At 50.1% G+C, this 18003-nt stretch overlaps 3 protein-coding genes across 5 annotated transcripts in view; 1 reads left to right on the top strand and 2 right to left on the bottom strand.

The window, feature by feature from the left end:
• The window catches only part of SMC1A (structural maintenance of chromosomes 1A), a 33293-nt gene extending 31040 nt beyond the window's left edge, over positions 1–2253 (bottom strand). The window contains exon 1 of one of the 2 annotated variants that reach the window (XM_010989088.3): positions 2057–2253. In XM_010989088.3, the coding sequence (XP_010987390.1) occupies positions 2057–2165 (109 nt within the window). In that variant the 5' untranslated portion in view covers positions 2166–2253. The remainder of the gene's footprint in view (positions 1–2056) is intronic. The other variant, XM_064483132.1, reaches the window with a different exon arrangement.
• Positions 2233–15123, top strand: RIBC1 (RIB43A domain with coiled-coils 1). 2 transcript variants are annotated; one of them, XM_010989092.3, is made up of 8 exons: positions 2233–2596; positions 2916–3027; positions 7703–7819; positions 9149–9230; positions 9434–9778; positions 13824–13942; positions 14384–14778; positions 14894–15123. In XM_010989092.3, exons 3-8 carry the CDS (start codon positions 7703–7705, stop codon positions 14973–14975), a joined length of 1140 nt encoding a protein of 379 aa, XP_010987394.1. In that variant the 5' UTR covers positions 2233–2596; positions 2916–3027; the 3' UTR covers positions 14976–15123. The 2 variants fall into 2 exon arrangements, with proteins under 2 accessions (XP_010987394.1, XP_010987393.3); XM_010989091.3 differs by lacking the exons at positions 2233–2596; positions 2916–3027 and having other exon boundaries at positions 7654–7819.
• A 158-nt stretch (positions 15124–15281) lies between these two features.
• Positions 15282–17743, bottom strand: HSD17B10 (hydroxysteroid 17-beta dehydrogenase 10). The gene is made up of 6 exons (XM_010989090.3): positions 17601–17743; positions 17077–17241; positions 16266–16430; positions 16009–16137; positions 15822–15930; positions 15282–15625 (listed from the first exon to the last, which is right to left on the bottom strand). The coding sequence occupies exons 1-6, from the start codon at positions 17625–17627 to the stop codon at positions 15435–15437; spliced, it is 786 nt and encodes a 261-aa protein (XP_010987392.1). The 5' UTR covers positions 17628–17743; the 3' UTR covers positions 15282–15434.
• Between the last annotated feature and the right edge of the window lie 260 nt (positions 17744–18003).

Raw genomic sequence — 18003 nt, 5'->3', positions numbered from 1 at the left:
CAAAGGCCTCCCTATCCCAATCATTCACCATTGTAAACAATTTTATAACATGCATTATGACCTGAACAATGGTACAATGTTTTAAGCAATGTCTTCTTTGGGGCACTTACCATAGACCAGTAAAGAAGATACAAAAACATATACCATGAATACAAAACAGAAAAAATTAAACATTAACATGTACCAAGTGTCTACTGTACACCAGTGAGGAATTCACTGAGGGGAATCAAGGAATGCCTTTGTGGAGTTGGGCACTGAAGAATGGGGGAGGGGGTGCAGTCAGACCAAGGGCCTTTTCGGAATGCTTGGGTATACAAATTTACTCATGTTGAGAGGACCGAAGGCCAAGAGGTGCATCCTGACTCTTTCCACAGGGGCCACCACACCAAAATCCTAAGAAACTGCAGTGGAATCCCAAGCATCAGCCATCTAGGCCAGTGGCTCTCAAACGAGGTGGAGGATCAGGGGAGTGATTTTTGCCCCTCCCCCAGGGGACATGTGGCAATGTCTGGAGACATTTTTGATTGTCACACCTGGGTAGTGGGGGTGGGCTGGCACCTAGTGCGTAGAAGCCAAGGATGCCACTAAACATCCTACAATGCACAGAACTGACCCCACAGCAAAGAATTATCTCACTGGAAATGTCAATAGTGCTGCTGTTGGGAAACCCTGCTCAACAGAGAGCCAAATTCTGGCAAGACTCCAAGGAAGGACATCAGTTAGAGCTACCTCAGCAAGGGTAGTCCCTCAGGCTAGGAAGTGATTTGGCTGAAACACCTCTGGGGTGGAGAAACACAGCAGGATTCCAAACAGACCGCTTGTGGAATCCAAGCTTGAGGAATCCAAGGTGTACCATTTAGAGATGGGGAATTTAGATATGAAATAGAGGCCTTCCTTACCTGACTACCCTTTCTTTCTTTCTTTCTTTCTTTCCTTTTTACTCCCCCCAACCCAGTTTTAATGAGCTATAACTGACATATAACATTGTATTAGTTTCTGGTGTACAACATGATTCCGTGTTTGCACAGACTGTAAAGTTATTGCCACAGTAAGCTTAGTTAATATATATCACTTCGCAGCAACATTTTCTCTTGTGATTTAAGATCTACTCTCGTACCAAGTTTGAAATATACAATACAGTATTGTTAACTAATGACCACTTTCTAAAGAGCCATCCAAGTCACTCTATCACATCATCACTGTATCACATTAATTTCCTGCACAGCACTTATCACAGCCGAAAAATAACTTATTTTCTCATTTATTATAGTCTTTCCCCTCTGCAACGTAAGTTCCCTGAGAGCACGGCTTATTCTAGTCTCCGTTTTTCCACAGCACCTCGATTGAACAACTCCTTATAAAACAGTAAAACATTCAATAAACTTGACGAGCGAATGAGTTCTGACTTTTGACGGTTTCAGTGGTAGGAAAGGGGTGAATTCGAGGCAATCCCACCTCTCAGATGAGGGGGGGGGGTCGAGACCCCAAGCACTCCAGAGACATTAGCGCTGAGTCCGAAATTCAAAAGTGCCGCCTCCGGAGGAGTGTTTAAAAAAAAAAAAAAAAAAAAGGAACTGGAGTGTACCAATGCGAGGCGGGAGGGGGCGCTGAGCTGAAGCAGAAGTACACCGTTTGGGACCGGAGACCACCGGAGGGCTACCAGCGGTCCCACATCTTCCGGAGGGTTCAAACAATGCGTGGAGGCCGGATGCAGCTGGTCCGGCGAGGAACTGCGAAGCCAGAGACTGGCAGCCGGCTCGGGACGCGCCACTTTTGGCGGGAGGGGGCAGTGGGCGGGGTAACGTACAATTCGGCCCGTACCATTCGGGCCGAGGCGGGGGCCGCGCAAAGAGCAGGCAACTGACACCTGGGGAAGAGGCTGGAGTCAGAGCACCCGAGCGGGGAAAGCGGGTCCGGGCCGAACCCCCTCAGGAGGGCAAAGAACCTGTTAGGGTTCGCGACATTTCAGGCTGCACAGGCTGGGTTGTACTAATTTGCTGCCGGATAGGGGGTCCAGGCTGGGACGTGCGCAGGGCCGCAGCCGGGCTTATCTCACCAGAGCCATTGGGTCCAATGATGGCGGTGAACCTCTGAAATGGTCCGATAATCTGTCGACCCTTGTACGACTTAAAGTTCTCGATCTCAATCAGCTTCAGGAAACCCATGACCGTGGCGGCGCCGGCGGCTGTACCAAAGGCCCCGCCGTACGCCTGCGAACTGGGGTAGCCCGCGCGGGAAACACCGCAGTGCAGGCCGGGCGGACGGCAACCCTCGCGAGAATTGTCCAGGCCTAGCGGGATTTTCGGCTTCCGGCGCGGCCGGGAACCAGGGGCGGGGCCGGGAACCAGGGGCGGGGCCTTCGGGTGACGTAGAGGTTTGGTTGATCCGTTGCCAGGGCGCGAGATTACGACAGACGTTTAGGCCCCGCCCTCTCTTCTTGTTGCATGGCAACGCAAATCGCGGCTACCTAGTCGTGGAGGAGGCGGTGCCGGGAGGAGTCTGCAGCTTTTGGGAGGCGGGGAAGCTGGCTGACCGAGCCGACGCCTGCTGAGACAAGTTAGAAGTCCCAGCAGGGCTATGCCCTCAGGGCAAGAAGGTAGGAGCTCGGCTGTGGCTTTTGCCTCGCCGGCGGGAAAGCTCAAATGGGAACGGGGTCGGAAATTGGAAGGACCCCAGGGAGCGGAAGGCTGTACAGGAAGGAGGGGCCAGCGAGAGGATTCCGTGTTATAGGAGCTCAGATTGCTGACGGTGGAGTAGGGTTGGGAGTGGGCTGGGGTTAGAAGTGGGATAGGGTGTGAAGGGGGATGGGGTGTGAATGGAGATGAAGCGACTCTGGAGCGACTGGGATACGGGGCTGGGGAAAACTATGGCCAGAGGTACTACCCCTGTCCGCTGCCTCTCTCTTGTTTCTCCAGAGTTCAGAGGCTACCGCTGTAGCCCAAGAATAGTCTTGTACCTGAGCCACTTGGCTGCTTGAACCTAGACCCCACCTGGGAGCTTCAAAATTGGGACTTCTTGCTGAGAAAGGTATTTTGTGTGACCTCCCCCGGAAGTCAGTGTCCCTAAGCCAGTGCTTTCCACCTGTATACTTCTTTGCTTCTCCTCCTTCATCTCTCTCCCACTCTTCATGCCTCACCCCCACCCCATTCCCTCCTCTCCATCCCCCTCTGCCCCTTCCCTTGCTTCCTCCCTTCCTCTTCTCTCTCTGCTCTCTGTCCCCCTCCTCCATCAACTGCTCTGTTGCCCTCCTTCCTCTTTCCCCCTCTGCCCCCTGAGTCTGCCCTTTCTGTCCCCTTCTCCTGTTTCCCAACTTTTCTATCCCTCTCCTCCATCCCCTCATCCCCCCTCTCCTTATACCTGTTCATTACTAAGCCATGGTTTTAGCAGTCCAAGAAGCTGTCTGTGGAATCCTCCCCTTTAGTGTGACCTTACAATGTGGTGATAGATGGAATGGGTAGGCTGGGGTTGGTGCTTAGACATGGAAAGGGTCTGGTGGCTGCCATAGCCATTCCTGTAACTATCTTTAAAATGATGTCTAAGGGCTGGGAAGAGTCGTAGAGTCTTAGAATAAGTCCAGGAAAGTAAGAAAGCTTGGAGCCATAAATGAAGTTCATTTGGGAGAAACAGTCATGATCAGGCTGAGGGGTAAAATGACCAAAGGACAGCAATCTCATATAATTGACAGGAACTATTGCTCCATTTAAGAATATGAAATGGAGCTTCAGGGAAGAACTCAAATTTAATCCCTACCTCTCACACCATATACAAAATGCAATTCCAGATAGATTAAAAACTTAAATGAGAAAAGCAAAACTTTAGAAATTTTAGAAGAATATATGGGAGAATATCTTTATGACCTCAGGGGATTTCTTAAATAATAAAAACTTCTAAGCTTAAAGGAAAAGATTGGTCAATTTGACTACATTCAAATACCTCCAAATTACAACATAAAGTGAAAAGATGGTAAGTGCACACAGAAAGCGTCTAAAGTACATTGATAATGTTTTCTCCTCTGTGTTCTGTAGAGGGTTCACGGGTGTTCATTTTGTTGTACTTCATAACTTACATGTGTGTTAACCATATTCTTTTGTATGTATCAACTGTTACCATAAAATTATTCTATAATAATAATAAAGTGAAAAGACAAGCCACAAACTGGAGATGTTTGCCACATTTAAACTAAGAAATGATTAGTGTGTAGAATACATAAGGAACTCCTAAAATTAATATGAAAAGGACAAATGATTTTTTTAATGAACAAAAGATATGAGTGGGCACTTCACAGAAGAGAAACAAAAACGGGCAAAACGCACATGAAAAGATGTTGCAACCTCATTAGCAGTAAGGAAAATTCCAATTAAAATTGATCATTATATTATACCCACAAATTGGCAAAAATTAAAAAGTCTATATCAACTGTTGGTGAGGATGTGGAGTGGCTAGAGTTTTATACACTATGGTGAAAGTATAAATTGGTACAATCTCCTTGGAAAACAACTTAACATTATCTTGTAAAGTTTAAATAGGCTTATGCCCTATGAATCAGCAATTCCACTCCTAGGTATATGCTAGAGAAACTTTTCCACCTGTATGTATCAGTCTCTTCTAATCTGCAAGTTCCTCCTCTTATTGCAAGAGATTGCAATTTGAAAAAATAAAATAAACTTGGTTGTTTGTGCTGCTGAGTCCTAGTCTCTCTTGAACCCACTTCAGTCAGGCTCCACCCAAAATGTTCTTGTTAAGGGCATCAGCAACCCTTCCCTGCAAATCAGTCAGTCCTCAGTCCTCATCTTAGTTACCCATCATCAGTTGCTCACCCTCTCCGCCCAAAAGCACTTTCTTCACTTGGCCTCTCAAACACCACCCACTCCAGTTTTTCCTCCCACCTCACTGGCCACTAAGCCTCCAGTGCTGGCTCCGCCTCTCTCCATCTCTCCTGAGGCATTCTTCTCCATCTACACTCACTCCCTGGGAGATCTCTTACAGCCTCCTAGCTTTAAAGTCCTTACATCCGACAGGATGGGCTGTTATGCTGAGGTTACCAACAACCTCAAAATCTCCGCAGCTCATAAAAACAAAGATTCCTCACTCCCGCTTCTTGTCCATTGTGGGTTGGCTACATCTCTGTGCTGTCATTCCAGGACCGAGGCTGAAGGAGCAGCCCTTACCTCAGACATTGCCAGTCTCACAGCAGAGAGTGAACAGAGAAAGTGGCTGTCACGTCATGGCTCTCAGTTCTACTTGGGAATAGCACAGGTCAATTCTCACATTGCAGACAGCAAAGCAGATCATAAGGATAACCCTGAGGGCAGTGAGATAAGGATATCTAATCCTTCTGTAAGGAGGAACAGCAGATCTTTTTGAACAATAACAACACTTACCATACCATCCATGTGCTATCAGTGGATATCTACTAGGCCCCCTCAAACTCTAAACTTCCAAAATCATCTCTGGATCCTCCCCCCATCCTATACTGTTCTCCCCACACAGACTATTCAGTTGACAGCAACTCCTCTGATCACCCCAGCCCCAATCCTTGAAGTAATTCTTAAGGCTGCTCTCACACCGCACATCCAATCCATCAGGAATTCCTGTTGGCTCTGCCTTCAAAATATATCCAGAAATCTGACCACTTCTCGCTACCTCTGCTACTGCTAACCTGGTGAGAGTCACCCTCATCTCTTGCCTGGACGACTGCAATAGCCTCCTGTCTGGTCTCCCTGCCTCTAGCCTTGCCTCCCCCGCCCTCCGCAGTCTATTCTTAACATAGCAGCAAGAGTGATCCTTTAAAAGTCAAAGACAGAACACATCGTTCCCACTGCTCAAAATCCTCCAATGGCTGCTCATTTCTCTCAGAGTAAAAGCTGCAGCCTTTACAATGGTCTGCCAAGTCCTACATCCTCTGTGCCCCCCACCTCCCCTAATCTCTCTAATGTCATTTCCAGCCCACTTCTTCACTTCCACACGTGCCTTCCTGCTGTCCCCTTGAGTGTGTGCCTCTCGTGTCCACCTTAAGGCCTCTGCACTTGTTCCCTCTGCCTGGAGTGCTCTCTTCCTAGATAACAGAATAGGAGACTCCCTCACCTTCTTCAAGTATTTGCTCAAATATTACCTTCTCAGTTATGCCTCCCCTGACTTCCATATTTAAAACTGCAACATTCCACCCCCCGCCATTTCCTTGGCACTTCCAGTCCTCCTTATCCTGCTTTATATTTTTCCCCAAAGCACTTATCATCATCTTCTTACAAACTACTTAATGTACTCTCTATAGTCTGTCTGTCCCCACTAGAAAGTAACTTCCACAAGGACTCAGATTTCTGTCACTTGATGTCTCCCAAATGCTTAAAGGATCGTCTGACAGTAGGCACTCCACAAATATTCATTAAATGATAGAATGAACACGGGTGAAAGAAAAGAGCAAGATGTAAAAGAATGTACACTGCATGATACTTCATAAAGTTCCAAAACAGGAAAATGTTTTAAAATATTGTTCAGGGAATAATACACAGAGAGTCTATGAATGCATGATATTAGTAAAGGAATGGTAACATTTGGGATAGTGGTTATCTCTTAGGATAAGGATGAGAAGAGACATAAGACCTACTTCAATAGTATTGATCAGGTTCTATTTCTTAAGTTGGGGAGGTGGTTCATAGGTCTCTTTTATCATGCTTCCAAACTTTCATATGGCTTATATGTATTCTCCTGTATGTGTCAAATATTTAGTTACAAAATGTTTTTTAAAAAAAAGGACGGGAGCCAGCTCTAGGAGTTGAGCAATGGTGTACTAAACAAAGGAACAAAGGGTACAAAGGCCTGAGGTGGGAAAGGTGTACTGTTGGAGGACTTGATAGAAAGCCAGGGTGCCTGGAGCACTGTAAGCAAGGGAGAGGGTGGCATGAGATGAAGTGGAGACGTATGCAGGAACCGGATCGTGTGGAGGAACTGGATCTCGAAAGCTCACAGTAAAGAGTTTGGATCTGATTCTAAGTGCAGTGGGAAGCCAGGGGAGGATTTTAAGCAGGTGAGAGACATATCAGATTTACGTTTGCAAAAGTGATTTTGGCTGGGGCTTTGGCTGGTTCTCGAGCCAAAAGTGGGCTTCCCCAGATATGAAGGAACATAGGCAAATTTAAGCCCTCTAGCCTTTCATCTGACTAGAGAATGAGTAATAAGAATAAAGGGGGAATGGCAGTGGCATTTACTGAAATGGGGAACACTGAACAGAACATAATGCAAATGGGAGTGTTGTAAGTGAGTTTGAGACTTGGAAAGGTGAGCAGGGGTCAGATCCTGAAGACCCTTATAAATCTAACAAAGGGGGTTGAACTTGATCTTGTAAACACTGGGGAACCATGTGCTCTACAGCTGCTTTTAAAGGTTTTAAGCTAAGGCGTTCCATGGTCAGATTTGCTTTTCAGAAAGATCACTTTGGTAGCCAGGGCAGAAAATGAAGTAGAGAGCGTAACACTAGAGAAAGGGAGGCCAGTGAGGCTCCTGGGAATACTGTCTGGCACCAGATTGTGAGGCCTGAATTAGGGTGATGACAGCAGAGATGGAGGACACAGATATGAAATATATCAGGAAGGAAAATCAGTAGGAATCAATAACCGGTGAGATACTGTGGGGAGGAGTGGGGGTGGAGGTGGAGTCAAGGATGGTGGTCAGTACTGATTGGCCATTTGCCTCCCCCTCGCTCCAGATGTTTAAGACAAACGTGCCACCAGATCCCAAGGAGGTGGCAGCCATTGAGGCTAGAAGAAATCGAGAAAAAGAACGACAAAGCCGAGTCTTCAATGTGCGGACCAGAGTCATGGGGGTGAGTGGGCAGCACCTTCTCTGGACCAGGGGCCGCCTCACTCATGTCCCTGGAGAGGAGCATAGCAGGGCCCATCACAGCCCCTCCCTGACTCGAGCAGACCTGAGAGCTGAAGAGGAGGGAGGAGGGGGAAAAGGCACCAACTCCTATAGGTGCAGGAAGGGCCTGGGAAAGGGGGTGGAGGGTGCAGGGGAAGAGGAGCCAGTGACAGCTGACTCTTCTCCAGTCAGCTCTGGGCCAAGTGGCCGGGTTCTCGAGAGACAGGCACATGGAGCCAAAAGAAGTCTAAAGAATATTTGGTAGTGTATGTGCCTGAACTCTCTGGAAGGCTACATAAGAAACTGTTAACCGGGCTGAGGGACAGAGATGGGAGGGACACTTACTCTTCACTAAACTGTAGTCCCTTTTGCACTATTGTGAAATGTTTTAAATGAATTATAACCAAAAGAAAAAGAAAATATTGATAGCTTAAGAAAAATAGATTGCTGGGTGGGTGTACAGAGAAGGGATGCAGCATGGTGTTCTGGAAAAGACCCCATACCTGTGCTCAAGGGCCAGGTCTGCAGTTTACTAGAGGTGTGGCTTTGGATAAGCTCTTCTCTGAGCTCCCACCTCCTCCTCTGTAAGATGAGGCTAAATAAAGGAAGTGTTGGGGTGAGTATTAACAAATGGTGATGGCTCTGAAAAACAGAGTGGGGTGCCTGACACAAGTAAGTAGTTGGCTGAGGGGTGAGTGGTGTGACTGAGATCAAGTTGGCAAGCGTTTCCTCGGGGCCTGCTCTGTGCCGAGCAAGCCCTGGATTGGGCGGTAGGGATACAAAGCTGACGAAGGCCCAGTCTCTGCCCTTAGTGGGTTCACAGTCTGGTGTAGGAGATAAAGAGGCAAACTTCAATATAAGGTGTACAGTGAGTCCTGGACTCTATGGGAGTAGCACCTGCTGGAGGGGTCAGGTAAGTCAAGCCTGAGCTGGTCTTGAGGGATGAATAGGAGTTTGGGTAAAGAGGAGAGGAAGTAGGGCTCCAAGCAGAGGGAGCAGCTGGAGCAAAGGCTGTCAGTTCAAAATAGTCTAAGAGGTATAGGGAACTGTAAGCAAAGCTCCCGAGGGTGGGACAAGGCAAGAGGGTACTGAGATGAGGCTGGAGACAGAGGCAGAGGCTAGACCACTGAGGGGCTTACAAACCAGAGTGAGATGGTGACACATTATTCAGTAGGTACTGGGGATCCCATAGGGGGATTCTGAGCAGGTAAATTCTTAGCAGTTTGTGTTAGAGCATTCAAGGCCCGCTGCTGGGCCTCTCTGCTGATTCCACTCATTTCTTTGGGATCAGGTGGATGTAGAAGCCCTGAACAGCCAGGTGGAAGAACGAAAGCTTCGGGAGACAACAGAACGGAGCAAGGAGGCAGCTTATGGTAAAAGCCCAAGGCCAGGGGCCAGCCAAACGGGAAAAGCAAGGGCCTGAGTGGGCAGGTCAGGCAGTTCTGCCTCGGAGTGGGGCCTGAGGCCTGGCGTGTGGTGGGACAAACCAGATGGGCCTTTGGGAACAGTGGCTGTGCTGAATGGGCTCTGTCCCTCCTGAGGGGCCTTCTCCAACGTCCGTGACCACCACCCCCAGGTACCACCCAGGTGCAGTATGATGTAGTAGCTCAGATGCTAGAGAAAGAAGAAGCAGAACGGAACCGTCGGCTGTCCAAGAAAATCCAGGAGTTTCGAGAGCAGAAGCAGCAGCTCAAGAAAAAGTGTGAATTTGACCCCTGGGATCCATTCCGACTCTGGATGAAGTATCCAGCTCCTCTCCGTGACAATGATCCCTACTGTGGTGCAGCCAGCCTGCAGTACTTCCCGGGGGAGAACCTGGACAGGGCCAGATGCCCGAGAATGCAGCAGGAGCAGTTCAGGTACAACCTGGAGAGGCAGCTACAAGAGCAACAGCAAGCCAGAGCTAATGAGACTTGTATAGGTAAGCAGTGGGGCCCTCCAGGCTGCAACCTGAGGCCTAGCAGGGAGTCGTCCTGAGCTGGGTTCAGCACCCGGAAGCCCAGAATTGTGTGGGGAGGTCCACAGGGCTAATGCTGAAAGGTTAGACTGAGCAGGCCCCAACCTCCCTGACTTCCTTCAGTAACGGACAGTGTTGCCATTGATTCCCCCATCAGCCTTGGCACTCCATTACCTGGAGGTGGCAGAGTGAAGACTAAGGGCTTTGCTGCTGAATAGCTGGTCTGAGCAAATGAATTTTCCTCTCTGTGCTTCGGTTTCCTCATCTTTAAAATGAGGATAATAATCCATACCACAAAGAGCTCGTATGAGAATGAAATAAGATACTGTATGTAAAGGCACAAGCGTCAGTGCTCAATAACCAGGAGTTCCTATTACTATGACATCTGTGGCCACGTCCTCTTCCATTAGAGTAAGCCCTTCAAGGGCAAGGACCATCTCTTAGCTACCCACATTGCTCACCTTTAAAATTGGCCCTGTTAACAGCATCCTGTTCCGTTTACCACTTATAGAGGTAACTAATTCTCAAAGTATTTGTGGAATGTCTGTCTTCTTCCCAAGCTGTCAGCTCACTGCAGATGAACCACATCTCTCTTTTCCACCCCTTGTATCCCAGTTGCCTAGTAACAGTCTGCCACAGTGTCAGGGGCTCAATAAATCATTGTTGAATGAACAACTGGAGACCCAAGTGAACAAGGCAGGCCTAGGAACCCACAGAACCATGCCTTCCAGAAAAATCAGTTTAGTGTAAGAGAAAAAGACACATGCATAAGTCATTTATCAGTAAATATCTATGCTTTAACACTGTGTTAGGTCCTATGATAGATACTGTAATAGAAATATATACGGGACAAGGAGCGACCATCAGTCAATATGGGGGTGGTCAATTCTCACAAAGGAAGGGAGGCAGCGTAGGGGGTTGGCAAAGGTCAGCTGTCAGGAACCGTTTTTGAAAAGTCGGGTACACTTTTTTGCGAGATGGAGAGCGGGAACAGGAAGAGGTCATTCTAGGTGGCCCCCCCCTCCACCTAGAGGAGGGGTGAGGAAGTGGGGAAGCAAGAGGAAGAGCTAACCTTCATTGTGCACTCACTGCATCCCAGACACTGCACTAAGCTTTCTAGTATGTATTAACTCACTTCATCCTCACAACAACCCTGTGAGGTAAGTACCAGTAGTATCCCCATTGTCAGTGGAGGAAACGGAAGGACAGAGATGTTAAATAACTTGCCCAAAGTCGTACCATTAGTCGGTGATGGAGGTGGGAGGTGAACTCAGGCAGGCTGCCTCCAGAGCCCATACCCTTGACCGCGACACCATCCTGGCCCTCTCTCTGTCACCATGAGAAAGTGGGGACTGAGAGGCCGAGGGAGTCGGCCCATGTCCTGGAGGAGTTCAGGTGGGAACAGAAACCTGTCTATTGGATTCAGAAATTCGGAGTATTGGGTGATTTGGGACAGAACAGTTACCACGGCACTGGGGGCCCAGCTGCCCAATGGCAGCAGGCAGGTATACAAGAAGGGAGGGCAAGGCAGCAGGGGCCAGCAGGATGCTGAGGGGGGAGTCTGTGCAGTATGATGGAAGGAGCGTGGGCTGATTCCTCAAGAGACCTGGATTCCAGCCCCAGCCTCCCGCTCACTGCCTGTGTAAACTTGGGCATTTGATCTCACCTCTGGACCTCAGTGTCCCCTTCTGAAAAATGGGGCTGATCTGTCTTCTCTTGGTTGCTGTGAGGAGTGAAATGAAACAATGCACCCCTCTCCTCTCCTTCCCCCCACCCTCCAGTCTCTGAAGTCTATGTCCCTGTGCCTCTTCAGAGCCAAGCCTATGCTTTGGACTCCATTTTCCCTGCCTGCCACCCACGCTATGCTCCGTCAGGTATCCCCTCCCCAGCCTTCTCAACTGGCCCCTTCCGTGCAGGCTGTAAACACGCTTCCTTCTGTCTAACTCATCTTCAAAACTCAAATGCCTCCCCCTACCCTGTGATTCCTCTAGATGCTGTGAGCCAGCTGTTTTCCTCTATGGCCAGACTTTTGAAAACACCTGCTTCCACTTGCTGTCTTACCTCCTAACTTTCCAGCCACACCTCAACCCCGGAGATCTCATTTCCCCCCACACAACTTCACTGACACTACTAGTACTAAAATCATCCATGCCCTTGTGTTATGAGGTACGAGAGGCTGTTTAGTATCTTCTCCTTGATCGGACCTTTCTTGCTACACTTGCCTCTGACCACATCTTCCTTCTTAAATGTCTCTTCCTTGGCTTCGGTGACAGCATGTTCTGCTCATAGCTCTCTGACCATTCCTCCTGTCTGCCCTTTTTGGGCTCCTTTTCCTTCTACTCCTTCCTTCTTGAGACTCTGTCCCTGGTCCACTGCTCTCCCTAACCTGCATGCTTACCTCAGGTGCTCCAGGCCCTCATTCCGGTTTCAGTGAACATGTCGCCACCTCTGTGCTGCAGAATCAGCTAGCCAGATGCATGCTGACCACCTCCAACCCAGCTTCCTAAACAGAACTAATCAGTGGTGCCTAGCCTGCTCTGCATTCTCTATCTTATTTCCATTGCTGGCCACACCATGCTTGCAGTCCTCCGAGCCAGGACCTTAGGAAGCATCCCTGAGTCTTTCTTCTCCCCTACTCCCTCATCCAGTCCATCAAGTACTGCTGATGTAACCTCCATCTATTTCCCCTCCATCCTTTCCATCACTGGCCTGGTTTGAGCCCTCCCGATGGGCCTACTGTGAAAGCCTCCGAGATGGCTTCCCTTCCTCCACTGTCTCCCACCAGCCTGACTGTCCTCTATACTGGCTACCAGAAGGAGCTTTCTAAAATGCAAATCTAACTGTGCTCCCCTCCTTGCTTAAAATCCTTCCATGTTCCCTACCACCCTCAGGGTCAAGGTTCTGGCCCTCAGTCTGGTCCCTCTACAGCTTCCTGGTTACTTGCATTTGATGCTCCAGCAAGAGCAGACTATTTATAATTGGAGATACAGACCATGCTGTTTCTTGACTTATTCATTTGATATTTAATGAGCACCCACTATGTGTCAAGCTCTGATGAAGGTGCTGGGGTGTGGTGGCAGATAAAACAGACAAAATTCCCTGCCTTCACGAAGGTTTACCTTTAGTGAGAGAGACAGGCAATAGATAAAATAATCAAGTAAAATGTGGGGTATATTGGGTGGTGACAAATGCTAGGGAGAAAAATAAACCAGGGAGAGGATAAATGTTGGGGGCAGGCAGGCTGCAATTTTAGGTAGGAGAGACAGGGCAGGCCTCACTGAGGCGGTAACATTTGAGCAAAGACCTGAGGGAAGCGGGAAGCAAGAGAGCATGAGATAAGGGTAACATTTATTGCAGATCCCTAAGGCAAGAGTGTCTGGCATGTCCTGGAAACAGCAAGGAGACCAGTGTGGCTAGACTGAAGTAAAGTGTCAATACCTTTGCTTGTGCTGCACCTGCAGCCTGGAATGCACTTTGCTCTTTTTAGCTATATGCAACACATGTTTCAAGGATCACCTCCTCCTGGAAGCCTTCCTTTCACCCAAACCTCTCTTAATGCCCTGTACACATCTGTCATTGCTCTTACCACCTTGTGGTATGCTGATTTATGTTTGATCCCTCTCCTCTACTGGACAGGGAATTCTCTGAGAACAGGATTGAATTCATTGATGTCCTCCAAACCTAACACATGGCCCTTAGACTGAGGCTCAGAGATGAAAATGATTTCCCCAAGGTCACAAAGCTCAGATCCAATAGAGCTGGCACTGAGACCCAAGTCCACTGGAGGAATCTTTCAGTTAGGCACCTTAGAAATCCTTGTAGCTGTCACTTTGGTTATCCATCGCCCTAAAGAGTAGCTCCTTCCACATTCCTGCAGTTAGGACATTACCTGCCTCCCAAACACACATACATAGACATCCACAAAGCTTGCTGAACAAATGGCTGAATGAGTGAAGCGGGAAGGGAGCAAGCTAGTACAGTACAGCTCTGGCCATCTTTCTCTGTGCAGATATGCTCAGTGACCAGCTGCGCCTAGCCATGGACATACGGGCCACCCAGATGGTCAAGCTGGAGGAGTCCTGTCGCATGGCCATGATGTCTGCCACGGCTAATGCCAACAAAGCCCAGGTACGGCAGGAGCCATCCAGGGCACTGGGCTCTCCCCAGTCCCTTGAACAAAGTCCTGGGGAACCTGAGCCACATCTTTCCCCCTCACACACTGTCTCAAATCAACACCAGCCCCCTCATCTGCCTGAGGACTTCCCCCTTCACCTAAGGGCCCTTTTAGGGTGGAAGGTACTCTTCCCCACCTCTAGACTCAGGATGATCTGAGAACAGAACACTGCCCTCCCTTCCCCCAGCCTCTCAGTCTCAGGGCTTCCAGAGGGCAGAGAAATTCCCTGCCCATGCCAGCCCTCCCCCTACCTTAAGTCACTCAAAAGACCATGAAGTATCTGGTCCTTCTCTCCCTGGGAATGGAGGGAAGTAGGGCCATGTCCCCTCCTTCCCTGTGGCTGAGAGTCCCCTGAGGTTGGGCATCCACACACTCACATTTGAGGGCCCCACCAGGCAGCCGAGATGGCTGAGCAGCAGCGCCGTGAACGTCAGCGCCAACAGGAGGCCAACCTCATGGAGATCCAGAGCCTGGTCTCGAGCAACCTACTGTCGGAGAACCCCCAGGTCGCCCAAAACCCTGTGGCTCCACACAGGGTCCTGCCCTACTACTGGACGGGCATGACTCCAGAGCAGCGAGCTGCCATCAGAAGAGTCCAGGAGGCACAACGCCGTGAAAAGGAGGCACAGCGCCAGGCCGAACAAGCACTGGATAGCGAATGGGAGAGCCAGGCTGTGAACTTAGCCCAGGCGGCCATGGAATTAGAAGAGCAGGAGAAGGAGCTTTGTGCTGAATTTCGGAGGGGGCTAGGCTCCTTCAACCAGCAGCTGGCTGAGGAGCAAAAGGCTCAGTGAGTTCTTTGGGGTGGCAGCAGGGGTGAATGCCCAGGGAGGGTGAGGAGGGATGGCAAGGGCCATGGAGTGAGGCAGAGCCCGTCAGCTGAGCCCTCTGGGTTTCTTTCACAGGCAAAATTATCTGAATGCAATCATCTACATCAATAAGCCTACAGCCCAGTATTACCTGCAATACAACACCAGCAGCCGCTGACTCAGGATGGTCATCTCTCCCTCCTCCCCCATCAAGCCCACAGAGGCTGAGTCAGAGGAAAATGCTGCAGACCCCCTCCACCAATCCTTCCCCAGTGGGAGAGAGCTGAGCCACTACCCCCACCTTTGACCCTAGGTAATAAAGTTATTCACCAAAATCAAGGCCACGTATTGTCACAGGACACAAGAGGTGTGAGGTACTGCCTCTCCCGCCCCACCCCTGGGCTCTGAGCATCCAACCCTGTCAGTCTTCTCCCATTCACCTTTCTTCCCCATGCCAGCTCCCCCAGCACACAGTGCTGCCCACTTCCCTGTGAGAAACAGAGGTTTTATTAGGCACAAAGGGTGACTGGTGGGCAGAGGTTACAAAATGGCTACTGGACTTCCTCCTAAGCTGGAGTAGAGAACTCCAGAAAGAGGGGCAAAGGGGCATGATACATGTTTTCTCTGCCCTCCCCCTTCAAGGCTGCATGCGGATGGCCCCATCCAGCCGGATGACCTCTCCATTGATGAATGGGTTCTCGATGATGGCCTGTACCAGATGAGCATACTCAGCAGGATCGCCCAGTCGTCTGGGGAAGGGCACCTGGCTGGCCAGGAAGTTGCGCACTTTATCTGGGAGGGTGGTCAACAGCTGGGTGCCAAATAGGCCTAGACAAGACAGCCAGAGTCAGAGACCCACCCCTGCTTTCGTATTTACCCAGTCTCTCAACTCCCTACTTGGGGTGCCTCCTGTGCCCAGAAATGGAAGGCCGCTGCTATTTAGGTGGTAACTACTTTCCCCTCTCAACTAACTGCCCACGGATCCCACCCAATCCCAGGTGTGGCAGGGAGGGGATATGTCTACCTGGAGCAATGGTCATCACTCGGATGCCCATGGGAGCCAGATCACGAGCAATGGGAAGTGTCATGCCCACTATGCCCCCCTTGGAAGCAGAGTACGCAGCTTGTCCAACCTGAAGAAGGAGGGCAGGTCATAGGGGGCAGGACCCCAACAAGTCACCGAGGCACAAGCCTTGCCCTTGCCCACACACCTGGCCCTCAAAGGCAGCGACGCTGGCAGTGTTGATGATGACCCCACGTTGGCCTCCCTGGTCTGGTTCATTCTGGCCCATCTCACCAGCCACCAGGCGGATCACGTTGAAGGTGCCTACGAGATTCACCTGGAGGACCAGTAGAGACATGGTGTAGGACCTGAGGCAGAGGCAGTCTCTTGTCCCCTAAAAGCTTTGGGGGCACCCACAGCCAGATACCTCTCATTACTACCCCTGGAGAACCTCTAAGGCCTTACATTGAGAACTCGTTGGAAGTCCTCCAAGGTATGGGCCTGGCTCTTCTTTAAGTTGTATGTCTTGCTGGCCACTGCAATGCCTGCACAGTTGACTGCCACATCCACACGGCCAAACTTTTCTTTTGCTAGAGTCAGGGCTGCTTGTACGTCCTTCTCTGAGGTCACCTTCAAAGGGAGAAGTGGAGAAGGTATTCATCCCCCATCTCTCTCTCTCTCTCTCTTTTGCACGCTCTCTCTCATATACACACACAACTGAACCTGGGGGAGGGGAGGGCAAGTCCAGTCTTTGAGTGACAACTGAATTGTGTAAGCAAGGAGAGGCGAAGAGAAAAGAATGTGACAAAGTTGAAAATGTTACAGACTATTGAGCAGTGTTGTGAAATATTTTTCAAATCTAGACCCTCTTTTGATAAATTCACACACCCCTGGAGATTATTAACTGCTGTGGATCAGAGTAGTTTTGAGAATTATTGATATGAAGATAAACTAGATTTTTTATACCTCTACCTGCTAAGATGATTTCCTCAAGCTTTACTTTCTGTCGTTTGTTTCATGAAAAGTTTTTCGACTTCGTAAATATAAAATTACAGGGCATGATATGCATTTCCAGACTATACATACCTCCTGGAAGAGATTCTGACATGTCCAATCCCCAACCCCAACGTTGTGAATCCCAGCTTTAGAAATTCCTTATCGTAGGTGTTTGAGGATGGCTCAGGCCAAAATGGAAAAGGAGACGGGTCCACTGCCCACGTAGACAGCACCCTTATGAAAAGGGACCCCATGGAGAAGGCGGGGTAATCCCACTTACGTCCGCTGGGGCAAAGGCGCAGCTCTTCCCTAACTTCTTGGCCTGGGCCTCCCCATCCGAGTTGGGCAGGTCCAGAAGTACGGCAGTGGCCCCCTGCCCTACCAGTCGCTCTGCCGTGGCCAGGCCTAGGCCCGAGGCTCCACCGGTTATTAGGGCGACCAGACCCTGTGAAGAGGGGCACTGTTAATAGTTACACTGTGCAAACCACCGCCACACTTTCATCTGCCCATTCTCCAGGCTTCTTCGAGGGAGGCTCCTGGTCACCCCTGCGGAGTGACCGCGGTATGCCGCCTCACCTTACTGATGGGACCTCCAGGTGTCTCACCCCTAAACAGCTCATCTAGTCGCCCCACATACACGTGCCTCGGAGAGTTGACCTTCACCTCCCGAGCCCAACCGCCGCAATACCAGGCCGAGATAAGCGTGACCCTTTCTCCCAGCACCGAGCTCTTCCCCCTAGTTCTCCAGCCGCGCCGTCCCGGGAGGTTCAGCGGAGTAAGCAGCAGGGGAGAAGACCCGGTTACCTTCACGCTCCGACACGCCGCAGCCATCTTGCGCTCACCTCTCCTCAGGCAGGACTGTCGAGCGCTCTTTGATTGGCGGAGGCGGAGCCGCGGGGCGGGGCCGGCGAGGCGGGCGGTCCTCGGCCCGGGACTTCCGGCGCGTGTCAGCCACTCACGTCGTCTGCAGAGAGGGCGAGGCCAAGGCCGGGTCCACCCCTAGAGAGTTATTTCACCTGGGGAAAGAACCTTGCAAAACCGCCGCACCCTCCGTCCAACTCTCTAGTTGGTCTTTGGTAAGGAGGTCAGCTCTGCTGGGGGAGGGGGACAGAAGACTGAGAGTGTGTCCCTTACTCCTCGGAAAAAGCCTCCATTCAAGTATAAACATATCTGAGAGACTTCTATTTGCCAGGCTCCGTGCGGGGCA

The sequence above is a fragment of the Camelus dromedarius genome, chromosome X (assembly GCF_036321535.1).
Source record: "Camelus dromedarius isolate mCamDro1 chromosome X, mCamDro1.pat, whole genome shotgun sequence".
Lineage (NCBI taxonomy): Eukaryota > Metazoa > Chordata > Mammalia > Artiodactyla > Camelidae > Camelus > Camelus dromedarius.
The sequence above is the reverse complement of the archived record's forward strand: the minus strand, read 5'-3'. Positions and strand labels throughout refer to the sequence as shown.

Coding starts and splice junctions, on each gene's coding strand:
- RIBC1 (XM_010989091.3), top strand. CDS start 7,658: ATGGTGGTCAGTACTGATTGGCCATTTGCCTCCCCCTCGCTCCAGATG. Junction 9,779..13,823: donor AGCTAATGAGACTTGTATAG/GTAAGCAGTGGG, acceptor TTCTCTGTGCAG/ATATGCTCAGTGACCAGCTG. Junction 13,943..14,383: donor CTAATGCCAACAAAGCCCAG/GTACGGCAGGAG, acceptor GGGCCCCACCAG/GCAGCCGAGATGGCTGAGCA.
- HSD17B10 (XM_010989090.3), bottom strand. CDS start 17,627: ATGGCTGCGGCGTGTCGGAGCGTGAAG. Junction 16,431..17,076: donor GCGCCTTTGCCCCAGCGGAC/GTAAGTGGGATT, acceptor CTCCCTTTGAAG/GTGACCTCAGAGAAGGACGT. Junction 16,138..16,265: donor ACTTCCAACGAGTTCTCAAT/GTAAGGCCTTAG, acceptor CTGGTCCTCCAG/GTGAATCTCGTAGGCACCTT.